Consider the following 16459-nt stretch of genomic DNA (forward strand, 5'->3'; position numbering starts at 1 on the left):
TAACCTTGGGTAAATTATCAACTTAAATGGCCATTGGTTTTCTCTTTTCTAGAATGGGGATACCAGTATCTGTCTTACCTGCATCACAGGGGTTCTGACATTCAGATTAGGTCATAGACACTGGAAGTTTCTCTAAAGAGACATAGGATAATAATTTAGAATTGAATTGAAACAAAGAAGTACATGTCTTTAGTCAATCCACCAAGCATTTATTAAACACCTACCAGTTAGCCAGCTTTAATACAAATTACTATCCTCAAGTAGTTTACACTCTTATCAGTAAAAAGAATAAATACACACACTGAAAAAAATATTTTCAAAATAAATACAATGTAATACTTTACCAAGATCACATAGGCAATAAGTGATAAAGTTGGGTTGGGTCTCGAGTTTTCTAAAAGTCCAGACCTGTCCTGAGGTACCAGCAGAGTAGAGAGTGAAGCCTGGGTGACCAGATAGGGAAATGGGAACTTAGGTTCAGCCTCTAAGGGCCCTCCCAGTTCTTTGAGGTAGAATGGAAGGAACATTAGATTTGGAGAAAAAAGCTAGATTTGAATTCTGACTTCTGCTGCTTATTTCCAGGATGACTGAGAACAAGTATCTCTGAGCCTCCGTTTTCATATTTAAATTTGAGGAAGTTGGACTTGCTAGAGAAATTGAAAGCCCCATTCATCCCTAAATTTCAAATCAGTGATTCACTCTCTGGTCTGTGATTCTTGTTCTGATGTTGCCCCCTGATGGAATATTGAAGCCATAGAGTTATTGGCACTTATCCCCCAAACTTTTTTCCTATTCAGAACTACTGACAACTATATTAACAAGATCCAAGTGTTTGAATTAGACCATGACTCACCTGCCACTCTTCACTACAGCAAAATTCACTCAAGTGCACAGTTTACAATGTGTACGCTTAGTACAGTCGTGCTCACTTAATAGCCATGTAAATGTGGCCTAGCCATTTTCCTGATGCATCTTAGTGCCCTCATCTGTAAAATGATGAAATTTGTAATTATATCTGCAGATATAATTATAAAGTGATATTTATATATAATTTAAATACATGTGTATATGAATATATGTATATATTTATAAAAGCAGCCTCATGGTTGAGGTAAAAAAAACAGTTTGTAAACCCTACACTGCTAGAAAAATCAGTTGGCCTCATTTTTTAATGTGAAAAATTTGGTATAGTGATAGAACAAGTTTGGGGTTTAGGATGACAACCTAAGTTCTAGTCCTGCCTTTGACACAAACAAGTTGTGTGACTGACCCCTTGTGGACAAATCACTCAGTGTCCCAAAGAACTCTAAAACTTAAGTTATAGATGAGTTGAAGATCTGCATTCACAGAGACAGAGTTTCCACATGATTTTGTTATACCCTGATGGAATCACAGGCCTAGAACAACAGCAACAAATTATTATGCTGACACCTTGTTAGTATGCTGGTCCAATGTTCCCCCTTTGCCTCTATCTGCTTCTCTGTAAAATTGAGGATCATATTTGTACTGCTTGCCTCATGGAACCTCTGTGAGGAAAGAAGTTTAAAAATAGAAGAACTGGACCACCCAGGGTTCACCTTCTAAGGTCCTGGGATGGGGGGAAGGCAGAACATGAGGCTGCAGAGTTGACTTCTTCAGCACCACCTCATAGATGCCTCTGTTCTACCACAGGTATCTGCCCTGTCAACCGTGACACCATTGACTATCTGCTTTCCAAGAATGGGAGCGGCAATGCTATCATCATTGTGGTGGGGGGTGCTGCTGAGTCCCTGAATTCCGCACCTGGAAAGAATGCTGTCACTCTGAAGAACCGGAAGGGCTTTGTAAAACTAGCCTTGAGGCATGGGTGAGCAGGCTGGGAGAAAGGAGGGCTGTAGCCAGGTTATGCACCCATTTATAAAAATATTAGAAAGAACCCTGGCTGGGAAGTTAGATGATCTCCTTAACTGTGTGGCCTTATTCAAATCATTTCCCATCTCTCAGCCTCAGTTTTTTCCTATGTAAAGTTACAAAGTTGGATTAGATCTTCCAAGGCCCTCTGTAGTTCTCATGTTCTATAATTCCTTTGGTTCCTATTGAGTAGAGATGAGCGAGATTATCTCAATTTTACAAATGTGGAAGCTTAAGTCTCGAATTATAAAATATCAGAGCTAGAAGGGACAAAAGATAATTTAATTTGCCTATTCTGTCTTTTATAGGCAAAGAAAATGAGGCCCAAAGAGGGGGAATGACTTGTGCAAGGTCACACATTATTATTTTTAGTTTTATTATGAAATGAATTTTTATTAGACTTGAAAGTTTCTTTGCTTTCTTTCCCTCTAGGGCTGACTTGGTTCCCATCTATTCCTTTGGGGAAAACGAGGTTTATAAACAAATAATCTTTGAGGAGGGCTCATGGGGCCGATGGGTCCAGAAGAAGTTCCAGAAATACATTGGCTTTGCTCCTTGCCTTTTCCATGGTCGTGGCTTCTTCTCCTCCAACACTTGGGGCCTAGTGCCATACTCTAAGCCTATCACCACAGTTGGTAAGTAGGGTTAAGGACAGGGTAAGAATGGAGATTGTAGGAGAACCACTCAAAGTAGAATCTGCAGAATAAATAATTTCACAACCCCCTTTGCCAGGTAGAAACCCACCCAAGGTAGGAACCAGTTTGGACTCAAAGCTGGTCTCCCTAGAATTTAGTCACAAAGTAGAAAAGGTACAGCATGCTATCATAGAGCCCTAAATTTGTACTCGAGAGTCCTTGGCGCTACTTACTAGCTGGGTGGCCTTGAACATTTACTTAATTTCTCTGGGCCTCCATTTCTCCTATGTATAATAGAGATAATCACTGAGGCAGAATGGTTCATGGAAAAAAAATTAGCCCTGGAGGACCCAGGTTCAGACTCCACCTCCGATGTTTACTTTTTAAACCTTTCTCTTTCTCAGTTTTCTCATCTACATTATTAGACAAAATACCCCTGAGGTTCCTCTTATGCTGCTTTTAATACCACTTGAGTTGGTTGGAAAATTTTTTGAAAACCAACATAGGGGGAAATCAGACAGAAAAAAGGGGGTAAGCTCAAATGGTGCTCTCAAGCCCAGCTTTATGAAAACAAAGGAGCAAAGGTGAGGTCTGAAGCTCAAATCAAACAAACTTATCAAGCACTCACCTAGGGTTAGGCATTATGCAAAGTACCTTCCTAGAGGCTTTGGGAACTAGGTTTAGGAGAGCATTTGCAGCACCACCCTGGAGGAAGGGAAAAGGGGTCTGAAGATAGCTAACCCTGCAGGGGATTTTCCTGTGAAAATCTGTTGTTACGCAAATTGTCTAAATTGGAAGAAACCTTAGAAACCAACTAATCTAACTCCTCTTTACCTCATTTTACAATCTCTCTTAAAAGACTATAAAAGCTTTGAATAGCCCCTCCACAATCTAATTCCAATTCACTTTTTTTTTTGTTTTGTTTTGTTTTTTTTTAAACCCTTGTACTTCTGTGTATTGTCTCATAGGTGGAAGATTGGTAAGAGTGGGCTATGGGGGTCAAGTGACTTGCCCAGGGTCACACAGCTGGGAAGTGGCTGAGGCTGGGTTTGAACCTAGGACCTCCTGTCTCTAGGCCTGACTCTCACTCCACTGAGCTACCCAGCTGCCCTCCAATTCACTTTTATTTCAACCTACTATGTACACTCTACATTCCAGCCAGACTGGACAAGTAGCTGTTCTCCAAACTTTCCACATAACCTCCTGCCTTCTGACCATTTCTACTGGCCATCTCCCCTGCCAGGAATTTATTCCCTCCTTTTGTCTATTGAAATCCTTTTCCTTCCAAGATCAGTGATAAATTTCAAAGGACACATTATCAGAAAGTCAGGAATGGTCTGGTGTCTGCTCGAACCTCTCTTGTCTTCCCTGTAAAATGAGTAGATTGCACATAACTGTTCTGTGAGCCACGCTAGAGCAAGTGTTTTCCTTTTTTGTATTGGAGGGAGGGGACTTTATCTCAAAGAAATCGGGGCTATAACTTGCCTATAATCCCATAACCAATTTTTGTGTCTTAGTTTCTCCATGAAAAAAAATGGTGAACCAGGACTCAGTTTCACATCTTTCTAACTCCAAGAATCGTGTCCTTTTCATTAGATCATAAAACCTTTCTAGTTTTGATTTTGTATAATGAAAAAGAACACTGGACAGAAGTCAGGATATCTAGGTTCTAGCGTCAGCTCCCACTTTCCTCGCTGGGTAGGCCTCATTTTTGTCATTTTTATAACAAATAATACTTGTATTCTTAATGAGTCTTATTATGTAAAAAATGCTTTAGAAAATATTATAAAAATAATAGTTCTTATTACTTTGAATCTTTAAGATAAATCAAAACATTTTCTTCTCAATATCCACAAAGATTCTTCTTATCCCTTTTTCACAGATGCAGAAACTAAAGCTAAGAGGCGAAGGGACTCTTTAGTGATTACCATAGCTATAAGTGTTAGGGGCAGGGTTTGAACATGGATTATAAAAGTTTAGCCCTAGAAAGAATCTTATAATTGTTCAACCCTTCATTTGACAGTTGAGGAAACACATGCGAATTGATTTTGTCCAAAGTTAAACAGGTAGTAAATGACTTAACTGGAAATTTAAGTTAAGGTCCTTTTAGCTACAAAACCAATGTTCTTTTCAATCCTCTCTTGGTTTCTGGTATTGTAAAAGGGGAGCTATGGGCAGGAGGTGGACTAGCAGCAAGGCTTATGACAAAATATCTGATAACATCTTTTTCTTGACAGTGGGCGAGCCCATCACCATTCCCAAACTTGAGCATCCAAGCCAGAAGGACATCGACCTATACCATGGCATGTACATGGAGTCCCTGGTGAAACTCTTTGACAAGCACAAAACTAAGTTTGGCCTTCCTGAGACAGAAGTTCTGGAAGTGAACTAAGTGGACTGGGCTGGTGGCAGGCGGCCAGTAGCCTCCTCTCTGGGGGAAGAGTCAGCCTCAAATCATTTTTCTACCAAGTTCTCAAGTGCTTTTTGTTCTGTAAATTTGGAAGCCTCATGGGTGTCTGTGGGTTATTTTAAAAAAAATTATAATAACAAAATAATTTTGTTAAAATATTACAATGTTAGGTCTTTTTTAAGGAAAAAAGTGAATGTATCAAACTCTCTTGCTTCCAGGCCATCCCACTTTGAACAGCTAATTTTATCCTGGTTTCTCTCCTCGTTTCTCAACTTGATTCCTTCCATCATCCAAAAAAAACCAGTTACCTTCCTATTTAATTATGAGGAGGAGACTAGGACTGTGTTTGAAAGCATTCAGGATATGAAATTAGAGGAAGCTAGATTCAGATCTTAGCCCTACAATTCACTGTCTTGGGCAGGTCACATGGTACCCAAAGTTCACCTTCTCCACCTCTAAAATGGGAGGGATTAGACTAGATGGTGTCTAGCATCCTTTCTAGCCTAAGGATCCTATAATCCTATAAAATTTCACCTTAGGCCCTAGAGAAATAATTTTAAAATCCAACCACATTCTTTTTGTTCTGTCCCCAGCCCTAGTGTGTTCACATTAATGTGGACTTGTTTCCCAACAGCATAACATTCCCTGCTACTGTCTGGTCCTAAAGCAAGGAAAGCGATGACCCTCTAATGCAATTTAACTGCCATTGATCCTGATCTATATTGCACAAGTGGGGTGGACCTTTGGGTGATTTCATTAAGCAGAGAAATACTTTCCCAGGTAGAGAGGGTAGTATGTAGGATAGGAAATGTTAGTGTTTATCTCCCCTTATTGTTTTGGGGGAGTGGGATGGGGAGGGCCTGAAAACTACCTTCTACTTTTTGAGATTTTTGCATGGTCTGGTCCCCACTTTCCCTACCCCCAACTCTTTTTGTCACATGTAGACCAGTAAGCACACCCTATTGATTCCGTCCCCTCCTCATCCCAATTCCCCTTTGGTAAATGTTTCTCTTTCAATCTGAATGTTAGAGGATACTGGACCTGGCATAAAATGCTCCTAACTTAACTGCCTGGGTGACCCTGGGCATGTCATTCCACAGATTTAAGCCTCAGTTTCCTCATTAAGCAGAGATAGAGACAGAAATGCAATATTGGGGTTCATGAGCTCCTTCCTGGCTAGGGAAATGCAGGCCAGCTCCCACACGGGGAGAATAATCTGTGTGGCCCAACTGAAAAGGTCTTGAAAGGAAGTTGAAGATGTGTGTGGATGAGAATTCATGTAGGACCAACCCATAGGGCCCAAGCCATGACTTTGATGACAGCTAAAAGTTTACATCAAGATAGCCCCCTCTCCTGTTTCTGCATCTGAGGGTAGAAGTGACCTCCATAGGGACTGTTCCTCCCATTCAGGGCCTGGTTTGAGGCCTGGTGGGCTTGACAAGTGGTGCCATTTACCTGAAGGGCAAGTGCCAGGAGTGACCCCAACCTCACATCTGTGTCAGAAGCTATATATATGTGTGGTCTTGGGCAAGTCACCTTCCCTGGGCCTCATTTTCCTCCTATAAAATGAGGACTATGGATTACTTAACCTTTCAGTTCCCTTCCAGTGTGAATCCCTATGATCCTCTCATCTACGTGCCTTTGCAGAGCAGGGGGACCAGAGATGCCTTCTCACATCCTAGCACCTTATGGCAAAATGAGCCTGTATATATATATGTTCTCCATATTTCTCAAATCAATGTACCATATCAAAGCATTTTGTACAAATTTATAGAAATAAACTTTGGTTGGGATCGGTGTCTTTTCTATGTGTCTGGTTTTCCTCTCAGTGGACAGGAAGGCGGGATACTGTGGCCTAGTGGAAGTGGAGGAGCCTAGGGCAAGAGGCCTCAGGCTCTACAAGGTGGTGGAATGCTTTCCTCAACAATTCTGCAAGGTAAGTGGTAAATACACTCAGTTTCACAGGTGACCAAACTGAAGCTCAGTGAGGTAACGTTACTTGCCCAGGATGGCCCAACTAGTAAATTAAAGGTGAATTTAGAACCAAGTCTCTTGACACCAAGCAGAACTTTTTTTCTACCAACAGATTATTCAAGAGCCACCCCACCCCCACCCCACTCCCTCTAGCCCCCAATTTTCCATTCCCATATATAGTCTTTCTTGGACAATGTGGGAATTGCTTAAGACTCGGGGTGCATCTCCTGCATGAATGCTCTACCTTAGGTGCAATGAGTCGGACAGGAGGTGTTATGATTCTCTATCCTTAAAAGGATTTTCTTTCCTAAGGATAAAAGATTTTATACACAAAGCAATTGGGAAAATGGCTACCCAAACTGAGCTGGGGGGGATCTGTATCTCCTCATTGCCTTGGTCATCCTGGTTCAAAAATCTATAACTTCTAGATTCAGTCTGCCCCAACCCCAGCCCTGCCTACTGGCACAGGTTTATATTCAGAACCTTCATTGGCTCCCCGTTGCCTATGGGATTGGTTCCATACTCGGTATGATATTCAGTGCTCTCCACGGGCAGACTTCACTTTTCTGTCTCACTTGCCACTCAGGGCTGTGGGAGATGCAGGGGAGGGTGATACAGGTCCTGTTTTCAGTTGAGTGAGAAAAAGCATCATTATGGCCTAGAGGAGCCTGGTCCTAGGAATGGAACATAGGGAAAGGACATAAGACAAAGAGTGATAGGAAGCACTCGGTGTCAGATTGAGTGCAGGGGATGGAGAACCAGGATAAATTTGGGTTATCACTTCCTTTCTGGACCCCAGTTTCTTCTAAGATGGGGTGGCTGGACGAGCTTATCAGTAGTACCTTTTTGTTCTCTGACATAGTCATAGAGCAGTTAGAGGGGATCTCCAAGATCCTCTAGTACAACTTGATGAGAAAAATGAGAAATAGTTAAATGGCTTGCTCATCATCCAGTTTGTGGCAGAGCCAGAACTAGCACCTCAGTGTTGTGAGTTAATGCCGGGGGCAGCTGGGTAGCTGGGTAGCTCAGTGGATTGAGAGTCAGGCCTAGAGATGGGAGGTCCTAGGTTCAAATCTGGCCTCAGACACTTCCCAGCTGTGTGACCCTGGGCAAGTCACTTGACCCCCATTGCCCACCCTTACCACTCTTCCACCAAGGAGTCAATACACAGAAGTTAAGGGTTTAAAATAAATAAATACATATTTAAACCCAATGCCTTTTCTAATTATACCCCAGTGAGTTCCCTTCCAAGGCCAGTGTTCTATGAATGTTGAGAAATGGGGCTGTAGGGGGTGATGGTGGTGGTAGTGATAAGAATTTCTTACTCTATATCTAAGAAGCAGTAGGACAAGCCATCTCTTAGGAGAGAGGAGTAGCCAGAACACAGCCACAGAGAAGTTGGACAGGAATGAAACTCGAAGGAAATGGGGAGGTTTGGAGAGGCAGGTGGAAACACTATCCCTGCCCCTGCTTCACCTCTTAACTTCCCGTGTAGGTCTGCCATATACTCCATCAAAACAAATAGTGATGGGGCAGCTAGGTACAGTGGATAGAACACTGGGCCTGGAGTCAAGAAGATCTGGGTTCAAATTTGATTTCAGACATGTCTTTGCTTTATGTCTCTAGGCAAGACACTTAATCCCAATGCTTAGCCTTTGCTGTCCCTCTGTTCTTAGAATTGATACTAAGAAGGTAAGGATTACATTTTTTAAAAAATTGTTTTTCAAGTAGTGACATGCATCACTCCCCAGGACTGCCTAAAGAGCCTCAAAATAAAGTATCTGGCCTAAGGTGATCCAGCCAGGATGTGTCAGAGTGGCGACTGCATTATTAGGAAACAATAACTGATCTTCAGAAAGTACTTTTCTCCCAATAACCCTGTGAAATAGTTGTGGATTTTTATTCCCTTTTCACAGAAGAGGCAATTGGTGATGCTCTCAGGAATTTCAGGTCACCCTGCTAGTAAATGTTAGTCAAGATTCAAGATAAGACTTTATTTTTGTTATCTTTTTATTAAATCCCTTTCATTTCTGGTAATACTCTTCCCTCATTCTTCCCCTTCCCAGTGAATCATCCTTTCTAACAAAGAATTAAAAATAAAGGCTGTGGGGGGAAGTATTTCATCAAAACTAACCAGGATATCAGAGTATATGCAATATTCTACGCCCATACTTCCCAACCTCTGCCAAAAAGAGAAATTCATTTTCTCATTTTTCTGAGGCACCAAATGATCATTTTGGTAATACAATCTACATTACATTATAATCTATATCTACATTAGAATACAATGCAATAATTCAGGCTACCTCTACCCCCTTTCAGCTGAAAGATGAGGTGAGAAGTCAGACTAGAGAAAAAGGGAGGCATTGATTATAGACGGCCTCAAGGAGCTTAACCAGACAGAATTTTAGGATGACTGATAACAGATGGAAGAATCAAATAATGGTTTTTGAGAATGGGTGAGATGTGAGCGTGTTTGTAGGCAGCAGGGAAGCAGCCAGGAGACAGGGAGAATTGAAGATAGAGTGGGGATGACAGAGGGGACAGTGTTAGAGAAAATCTAATGGAACAGGATCACTTGGTGCATGTAGAGGATTTGCCTTGGCAAACATAGAAGTATGTGCATATATACATACATATATAACATAAAATTAATACGAGATAACCTTGAGAGGAGTATACTACATCAGGGGATGAGATATGGCTATGGATCATTGCTTTTTGTGTAAGGGAGTATTTGAATTGAGTCTTAAGAGAAACCAGCCATTCCACAAAGCCAAGGTGAGGAGGGAAAGCATCCCATGCATAGGAGACAGCCAATACAAACTTAGTTGGACAGAAATACAGTATTTATAGAGTACCCTAGAGTAGATAGAGTGGAATAAGATGAAAGACCAGAAAGGTAGAAAAACTGTTTGACCACAAGTTGGGTATGTTGTAATAGGGGATCCTTTTTTCAGAACAGGTGGCTGCAATGATCCCCTTCAGCTCTTGATTTTTTGTAATTCTGTGATCCTGATTCCAAGTCCAGTATCCAACTCCTTAAAAAGCCCTCATTAGATCCTGCCATTCTTACTGGCAGTTGTCCTACATCTCACCTGTCCTTCTATGCTAAACTCCTTGAGAAACCTTTCTATACTCAATACCCCCGTTCTTCCTCTCATTCTCTTTGAAGCCCTCTGCAAACTGGCTTCTGGACTCATCATTCAAATGAAACTGCTCTATCCAAAGTCACCAACTAGAATGGATTTTTCTCAGTGCTCATCCTTTCTCATCTTTCTGCAGCCTTTGACAGTGTTGATCACTTTCTTCACCCCGGATCTTCTCTCTAGGCTTTTGTGACATTGTTCTCTCCTGGCTCTTCTAGTTTAACTGCTCCTTTGCCTTTGTAGTCTCTTTATATTTTATTCTTTTCCATGCACTCTTACTACCTAGTGACACTGGCCTTCTTGCTGTTCTTTGTACACAATACTCCATCTCCTGACTCCATGCCTTTTCATTGGCTATCTTCCATCCCTGGAATTCTCTCTCTTTACCTCCATTTCCTAGCTTCCCCCGACTTCCTCAAAGACTCATCTCCAGGCCCATCTTCTGTAGGAGGCCTTTCCAAATGTCTTCATTGCTTTCCCTCTCTCACATATATTATTAGTACTTTTCCTCTGAGATTATCTTGCACCTACTTTGTCTTGTATGTACATTTTTGGCCTGCACTTGAAAATGCAAAGCTGGATAATGGAGAATGTCTGTGAGTCTTGGGATTGGACATTGCCTATATTCATTGGTTGATAGAAGCTTGCCAAAAATATGAGAATGGCATGCCCTTGTAACGGTAAAAGTGCTAGGGAAGCAAATTAAATTTAAGAGGGTGTCTTAATACTTTTTCTCCCTAGAGATCCAGTTGTTAAATATTTACCAGGAACACTTTTCCTACATTATTGTTAGGCTTCTATCAATCATATATTAAGCATAGGGCTAGACACTAGGGATAAAATACAAAGCATAGGGGCAGCTGGGTAGCTCAGTGGATTGAGAGCCAGGCCTAGAGACAGGAGGTCCTAGGTTCAAATCCGGCCTCAGACACTTCCTAGCTGTGTGACCCTGGGCAAGTCACTTGACCCCCATTGCCTACCCTTACCAATCTTCCACCTATAAGTCAATACACAGAAGTTAAGGGTTTAAAATTAAAAAAAAAATACAAAGCATGAAACAATTCCTGTTCTCAGTAAGCTTACATTCTAATGATGGATGTAATAAAATACATAAAATAATACATGAATATAAAAGAAATATTTACAAATATATACAAAGTAGTCAAATACAATGATATTTGAGAGGGAAGACATTAGCAATTGGGCAATTGGTAAAGATTTTGAGCTTAAGTAAAAACTTTAAGCAGAAGATAGTGCCTGGACTACATCTTAAGGAAGAGAAGGACTCAATATATAGAATAGGGAGAAAGTGTATTCCAGGCATGGGGCTTAGTCAGTAAAAAGTCATAGAAATGGGGGATTCGATGTCCTCGGAGAAAAATTGGAAGAAAGACAGTTTAGTGAGGCCAGAAAGATGGGTTTTGGCTAGGTCGCATAGGGCTTTAAAAAATGAACAAAAGAGTTGTTATTTTATGCTAAAAGCAAGATGAAGCCGTTTGAATTGGCTGAATAAGGGAATGACTTAGATCTGAGCTTAAAAAAATTTACTTTGGCCACAATATATAAGATGGAATGGAATGGTGAAAGATACCAGGCGGGAAATCCATTTAAGAGGCTGATGCCAGCCAAAGGTACTAGGGCCTACTTCAAGGAAATCTAAGAAAAAAAAAAAAGGTTCTATAATACAAAAATATTCGTAGCAGCTCTTATAGTGGCAGAGACCTGGAAATAAAAGGGATGCTCATCTGTTCGAGAATGGCTGAACAAATTATGATATGGGAATGTAATGGAAAACTATTGTGTTTTTTAAAATTCACTTTTATTTTCAGTTTCAAATTCTCTCCCTCCTCATTCCTCCTTCCTCACTCATTGAGAAGGCAAGAAAAATAAATTCATTACAAAGATGTAATTACAAATTCCTGCATTAGTCATACTGCACACATCTCCCTCCCCCCGCCCCCCCCACACACACACAAAAGAAGAGAAAAGGAAAGAAGGGAAGAAAAGAAAATGTTTTTTGATCTGCACTGCCCATTACTTATTTCTCAAGAGTTATATAACATGTTTCATCTTGAGTCCTTTGGAATTATCTTTGTATTCATTAGAGTTCCCAAATCTTCCAGAGCTGATTGTTTTGACAATATTGTTTTTATATAAATTGTTCTTCTGGTTCTGCTCCCTTCACTTTTCATGAGGTCACACAAATTTTTCCAGGTTTTTCTAAAACCATCTCCATCATCATTTCTTACAGCACAATGAATACTCTTTGTTTGAAAGAAATGAAGAGAGATGATTTCAAAGAAATCTGAGATAACTTGTATGGACTGATGAAGCATGAAATGACCAGAACCAAAAGAAAAAATTATGTTACAATATCAACACGGTAAAAAGAAACAATTTGAAAAACTTAAGAGCTCTGATCAGTGCAGTGCTCAATTATGATTCCAAAGGAATGAAGATGAAAAGAGCCATCCACCTTCTAACAGAGAAGTGATGGACTAATAGGCAGACTGAGAATATGTTTTTGGACATAACAAGTATGGGAATTAATTTTGTTGGGCTATGCTTATTTGTTACAAGAGTTTGTTTTTCTTTCTTTTCCCTCTGTAGGAGAAGCAGAGGTGGGAGAAAGAAAACAACAACAACAACACTTGATAGCTGGAAAAAAAGAAATTTAACTGAAAAAAATCCTTAGAGTTGTTTCCCCTTGCTACATCTAAGATATAGTGGATGAACCACCCACTGAGAATAGAAGAGAAAAAAATTAAGTTCTTCCTGAATAACAACAACAATAGCAATTACTAGCATTAATATAATGTGTTAATAAGGTTTGTAAGATGCTTTACAAATAGAATCTCATTTGATGCTCACAATAACCCTGGAAGGTAGGTGTTTTATTGCCTCCATTTTACAGATGAGGAAACTGAAGGAATGAGAGGTTAAATGATTTGCCTAATACTATTAAACTGTCTGAGATTAATCACACATGTACTCAGGTGTTCCTGATTCCAAGTCCAACACTATGACACTGAAGCCCCCTGGTGGCCAATTAAAAAACAACAACTTCCTCATCATTATTAGAGCTGTCTCAATGGTCTTGTCCTGCTGCTTTTGGATGTGGGTCCTTTTCACTAGACTAGATCTTTAGGCAGAGGCTGGATGACCACTTGTATTGGTGAGGAGAGCTCTGGTGAGTTGGTTTGGTCTAGATGTCCTTCTCTCTCTGAGTTCTAAGATTCTGTGTTTCTATGAACCCATTCCTTTCAGGGCAGAGGAAACAAAACCAAAGAGAGAGCGAGTCACTTGCCCCAAGTGGCAAGGCTTTCGGGTCTCCTGATTACCAGCTTCTTGGAGCTTTCTATAACTCTTGGGCAGGTCTGTTTGCTTTGTTCTTCTTATACTCTTTAGTTCCTGGGAATGTGGTGGAACAAAGTGTTTCAATTGTAGCCTCGGTACAAAAGCCAATTCACCAAGAAATGAAAAATAATCCGGGTGATTCTCTACATTGATATAACTTGTTGTTCCAAGAACTCAACCGTGCCCTGATTGTTCTAAACGCTCTATAATTCAGAGAAGGAACACAGATGATTACTACCTCCTCTTTCTACACTTCGGGGAACAGAACTCAGGCATGGAGAAATGAAATGTCTTTCCTCATACCAGGGAAGCCTAGCCAAATATCTACTAGCCCATTTATGCATCTACTTATCAATCTAGTTCAACAAGCAGTTTTTAAAATTTTTTTTAATATCATGAATTTAATCACCAACAAATAAAAATGTGAATATGCCAAGGAGAACAAGGAGATGGCTGAATGTGAATGCTTGAACTTCTTTTTTCCTTTAAAAAATATATATTTTAAATTTTGTATATATATTCAGAAAATATAAAGGTATACAAAATAAATAAATATATAATAATAAAATACGTATTAAATTAAATGTACCATTGTACTGGGTTCTGAGAATACAAAAAATGAAATGAAGGCATAATCCCTGCCCTCAAGGAGCTTGTATTCTTCTGGTAGGGGAGACATGCAAACAGCTAAATATATATATGACCATTAGAAGGGATGGAAAGAACACAAGATGAATTGGGAAGGCCTTCCCATGAGCTGAGCCTTATCTCTGAGCCTTCTGAATAGGCAAAACTTCAGATCCCTCATACTCATCATGCTCTCTAGGTTAGCTCCCCTCCATTAGATCCACTGCAATTTGGCAATATGTACTTGTCCATGGAAAAGAGTTTGCATGTAAGCTCTTGCACTTAGTTTATATAGGCACTAGCAAAACCTGTATGCAAAGATTCTTTCCCATCTCTCCTGTCCTCTCAGTTCTCAGAGTCACCACTCTAGTACAGGTCTTTATGTTGATATTCCTGGATTGTTGCAATAGCGTCCTGACAACTTTTTATATTTCTACTATCTCTACCTTCTAATCTATTGATCTCCAAATACCACAGAAAAAAATAATCATTCTTATACCTAGATCTTGTCAGACCGTTCTTTTGCTGAATAATCTTCCCTTATGGTTCCCTATTGCTCAATGAATAAAGTTCAGACTGCTTCGTCTAGCATTTAAGGCCTAACACAATTTTGTGAAGCCTTATTTTTCTAGTCATCATCATCAAAGAACTCAGGAAGGTTGGGGTCTTTGATTAACCTGTACTTCACATGTCCTAGGCTAGCAAACTCCCACGTCCTTCTTCCCTAATCCCTAATTTGCTAGGCAAAACCCACTTGCTCAGAATACCAGTTCCCAAATTTCCATGCCCATTTGATTAATTCCTATTCCTCTCCAGTTCCTATCTCCTCCTTTCCTTTCATTGTACTCTCTGAGCCCCCTTTCTAACAAAATCCCCTTATCCTAAAACTCTTCCTCTCTCACTCTTTCTAAATACTTGTTCTTTGGGAAACTTTGTTCTCTTCAGAAGATACTCTATCCTCTGTCTGCCTTTTCCAGTTCTGACCATTCCTGTCTTGACCAGGGGTCAGAAAATGGAGCCATCTTACTCTTTGCTCTTCATTGCTTCCAAGCCTTTGTGCATCCTGCTTCTTATTTGTTTGATAACCGACAACATACAATAATACAAAGAACACTGGATATGGAATTAGGAGACGTGGAAGGTGGAAAAGAACTGAGTTAGCAGTGGTGACTAAAATCTTCAGAAGAGGTTTGCTGGAGGAAGGGTGCCTTGAGCTGAATATTAAAGAAAGCATTGATTTTATATTGGCAGATCATAAAGAATGAAAAGGATTTTAGAAAATACCTTATGGAGGTGTGTGTGTGTGTGTGTGTGTGTGTGTGTGTGTGTGTGTATTTGTGTTGTTCATATGGGATATGTGTGTTCATGGGTCTATCTAGAAATGGCTTGCTGTGAGGCATAAATAGATAGCTCTAGTGGCTTCTCTGCCCATCTTTCTCTAAGAGAGGCTAATTCCTTCCAGGAGAGGAGCAGAAAGAAGGCTGATGATACAAGGCTAGCTGCATTGTTTTTCTCAGAGAGGTGGAGTATTGGGCTAGAATTTTATTTATCTACTGTTAGTGTAAGGGAAATAATCTTTAGGATTGAGATGGCTCCAGATTGCTATCTTTTAATGGTAAAAGAGTACTCTAAGCTATATATTTAAGGCTTGATTCCCTTTCTTTACATAGACCATATAGTGAAAAGAAAATAAACCCACTTGTCTAAGGCAACAGCAAACAAAAATCAGAGAAGTTAGTGTGAGAATTTAACATAAATCTGTATCCCTATTTCCTTTTGAATTTGAAAATCCATTTCAGTCTCACCCCTCACCCTGTGGTTGGATTAAAAACAAGGCCTGAGGCTTATCTTTATAAAGGAGATGCATGTGTACTCTGGAAGAAACCTCATGGCTCCCTGGTGCCTTGGAAGACTCTTATCTCTTGTCCCATGTGACTCTTGGCATTCAGAAAACTGACTTCTGATCCAGACAAAGGGCAAGTCTGTATATGTCTGGTGGGGAGACCATCAGAAAAAGTAATGTCACAGGGTATAAGTTATGGATCAAGGAAGCTTGCAGGTCTTTTTCTGGCCAAGTAGTGGGAGCTCAGGTTAGCTAGCCAGCCAGCCATGTGACTATGCGCCTTTTCATTACCTGCCCCATTTTCACTATTTAATAAATAATTAAAGAGTTTTAATTATAACATTATAAAGTTGAGAATATATCAGATGATATGCAGAATGAATGAGCTCTTCCATTGAGAGTGATGAGTGATATATCTCAGCTTGACAGAGAGAGAGACAGGAGAGAGACAGAAGGAGAGGGAGAGGGAAAGAGAGAGACAGAAGGAGAGGGAGAGGGAGAGGGAGAGAGAGAGAGAGAGAGAGAGAGAGAGAGAGAGAGAGAGAGAGAGAGAGAGAGAGAGAGAGAGAGAGAG

The 16459-nt window shown here is 40.3% G+C and overlaps 1 protein-coding gene across 1 annotated transcript in view; it reads left to right on the top strand.

Annotated features, from left to right (window-relative positions):
* The window catches only part of DGAT2 (diacylglycerol O-acyltransferase 2), a 51080-nt gene extending 44339 nt beyond the window's left edge, over nucleotides 1-6741 (top strand). Inside the window, exons 6-8 of the mRNA XM_044668155.1 lie at nucleotides 1672-1846; nucleotides 2323-2525; nucleotides 4763-6741. Coding sequence (XP_044524090.1) covers nucleotides 1672-1846; nucleotides 2323-2525; nucleotides 4763-4917 — 533 coding nt within the window. The 3' untranslated portion in view covers nucleotides 4918-6741. The remainder of the gene's footprint in view (nucleotides 1-1671; nucleotides 1847-2322; nucleotides 2526-4762) is intronic.
* The last annotated feature ends 9718 nt before the right edge of the window (nucleotides 6742-16459 follow it).

This window comes from Gracilinanus agilis, chromosome 3, assembly GCF_016433145.1.
Source record: "Gracilinanus agilis isolate LMUSP501 chromosome 3, AgileGrace, whole genome shotgun sequence".
NCBI classification, from domain to species: domain Eukaryota; kingdom Metazoa; phylum Chordata; class Mammalia; order Didelphimorphia; family Didelphidae; genus Gracilinanus; species Gracilinanus agilis.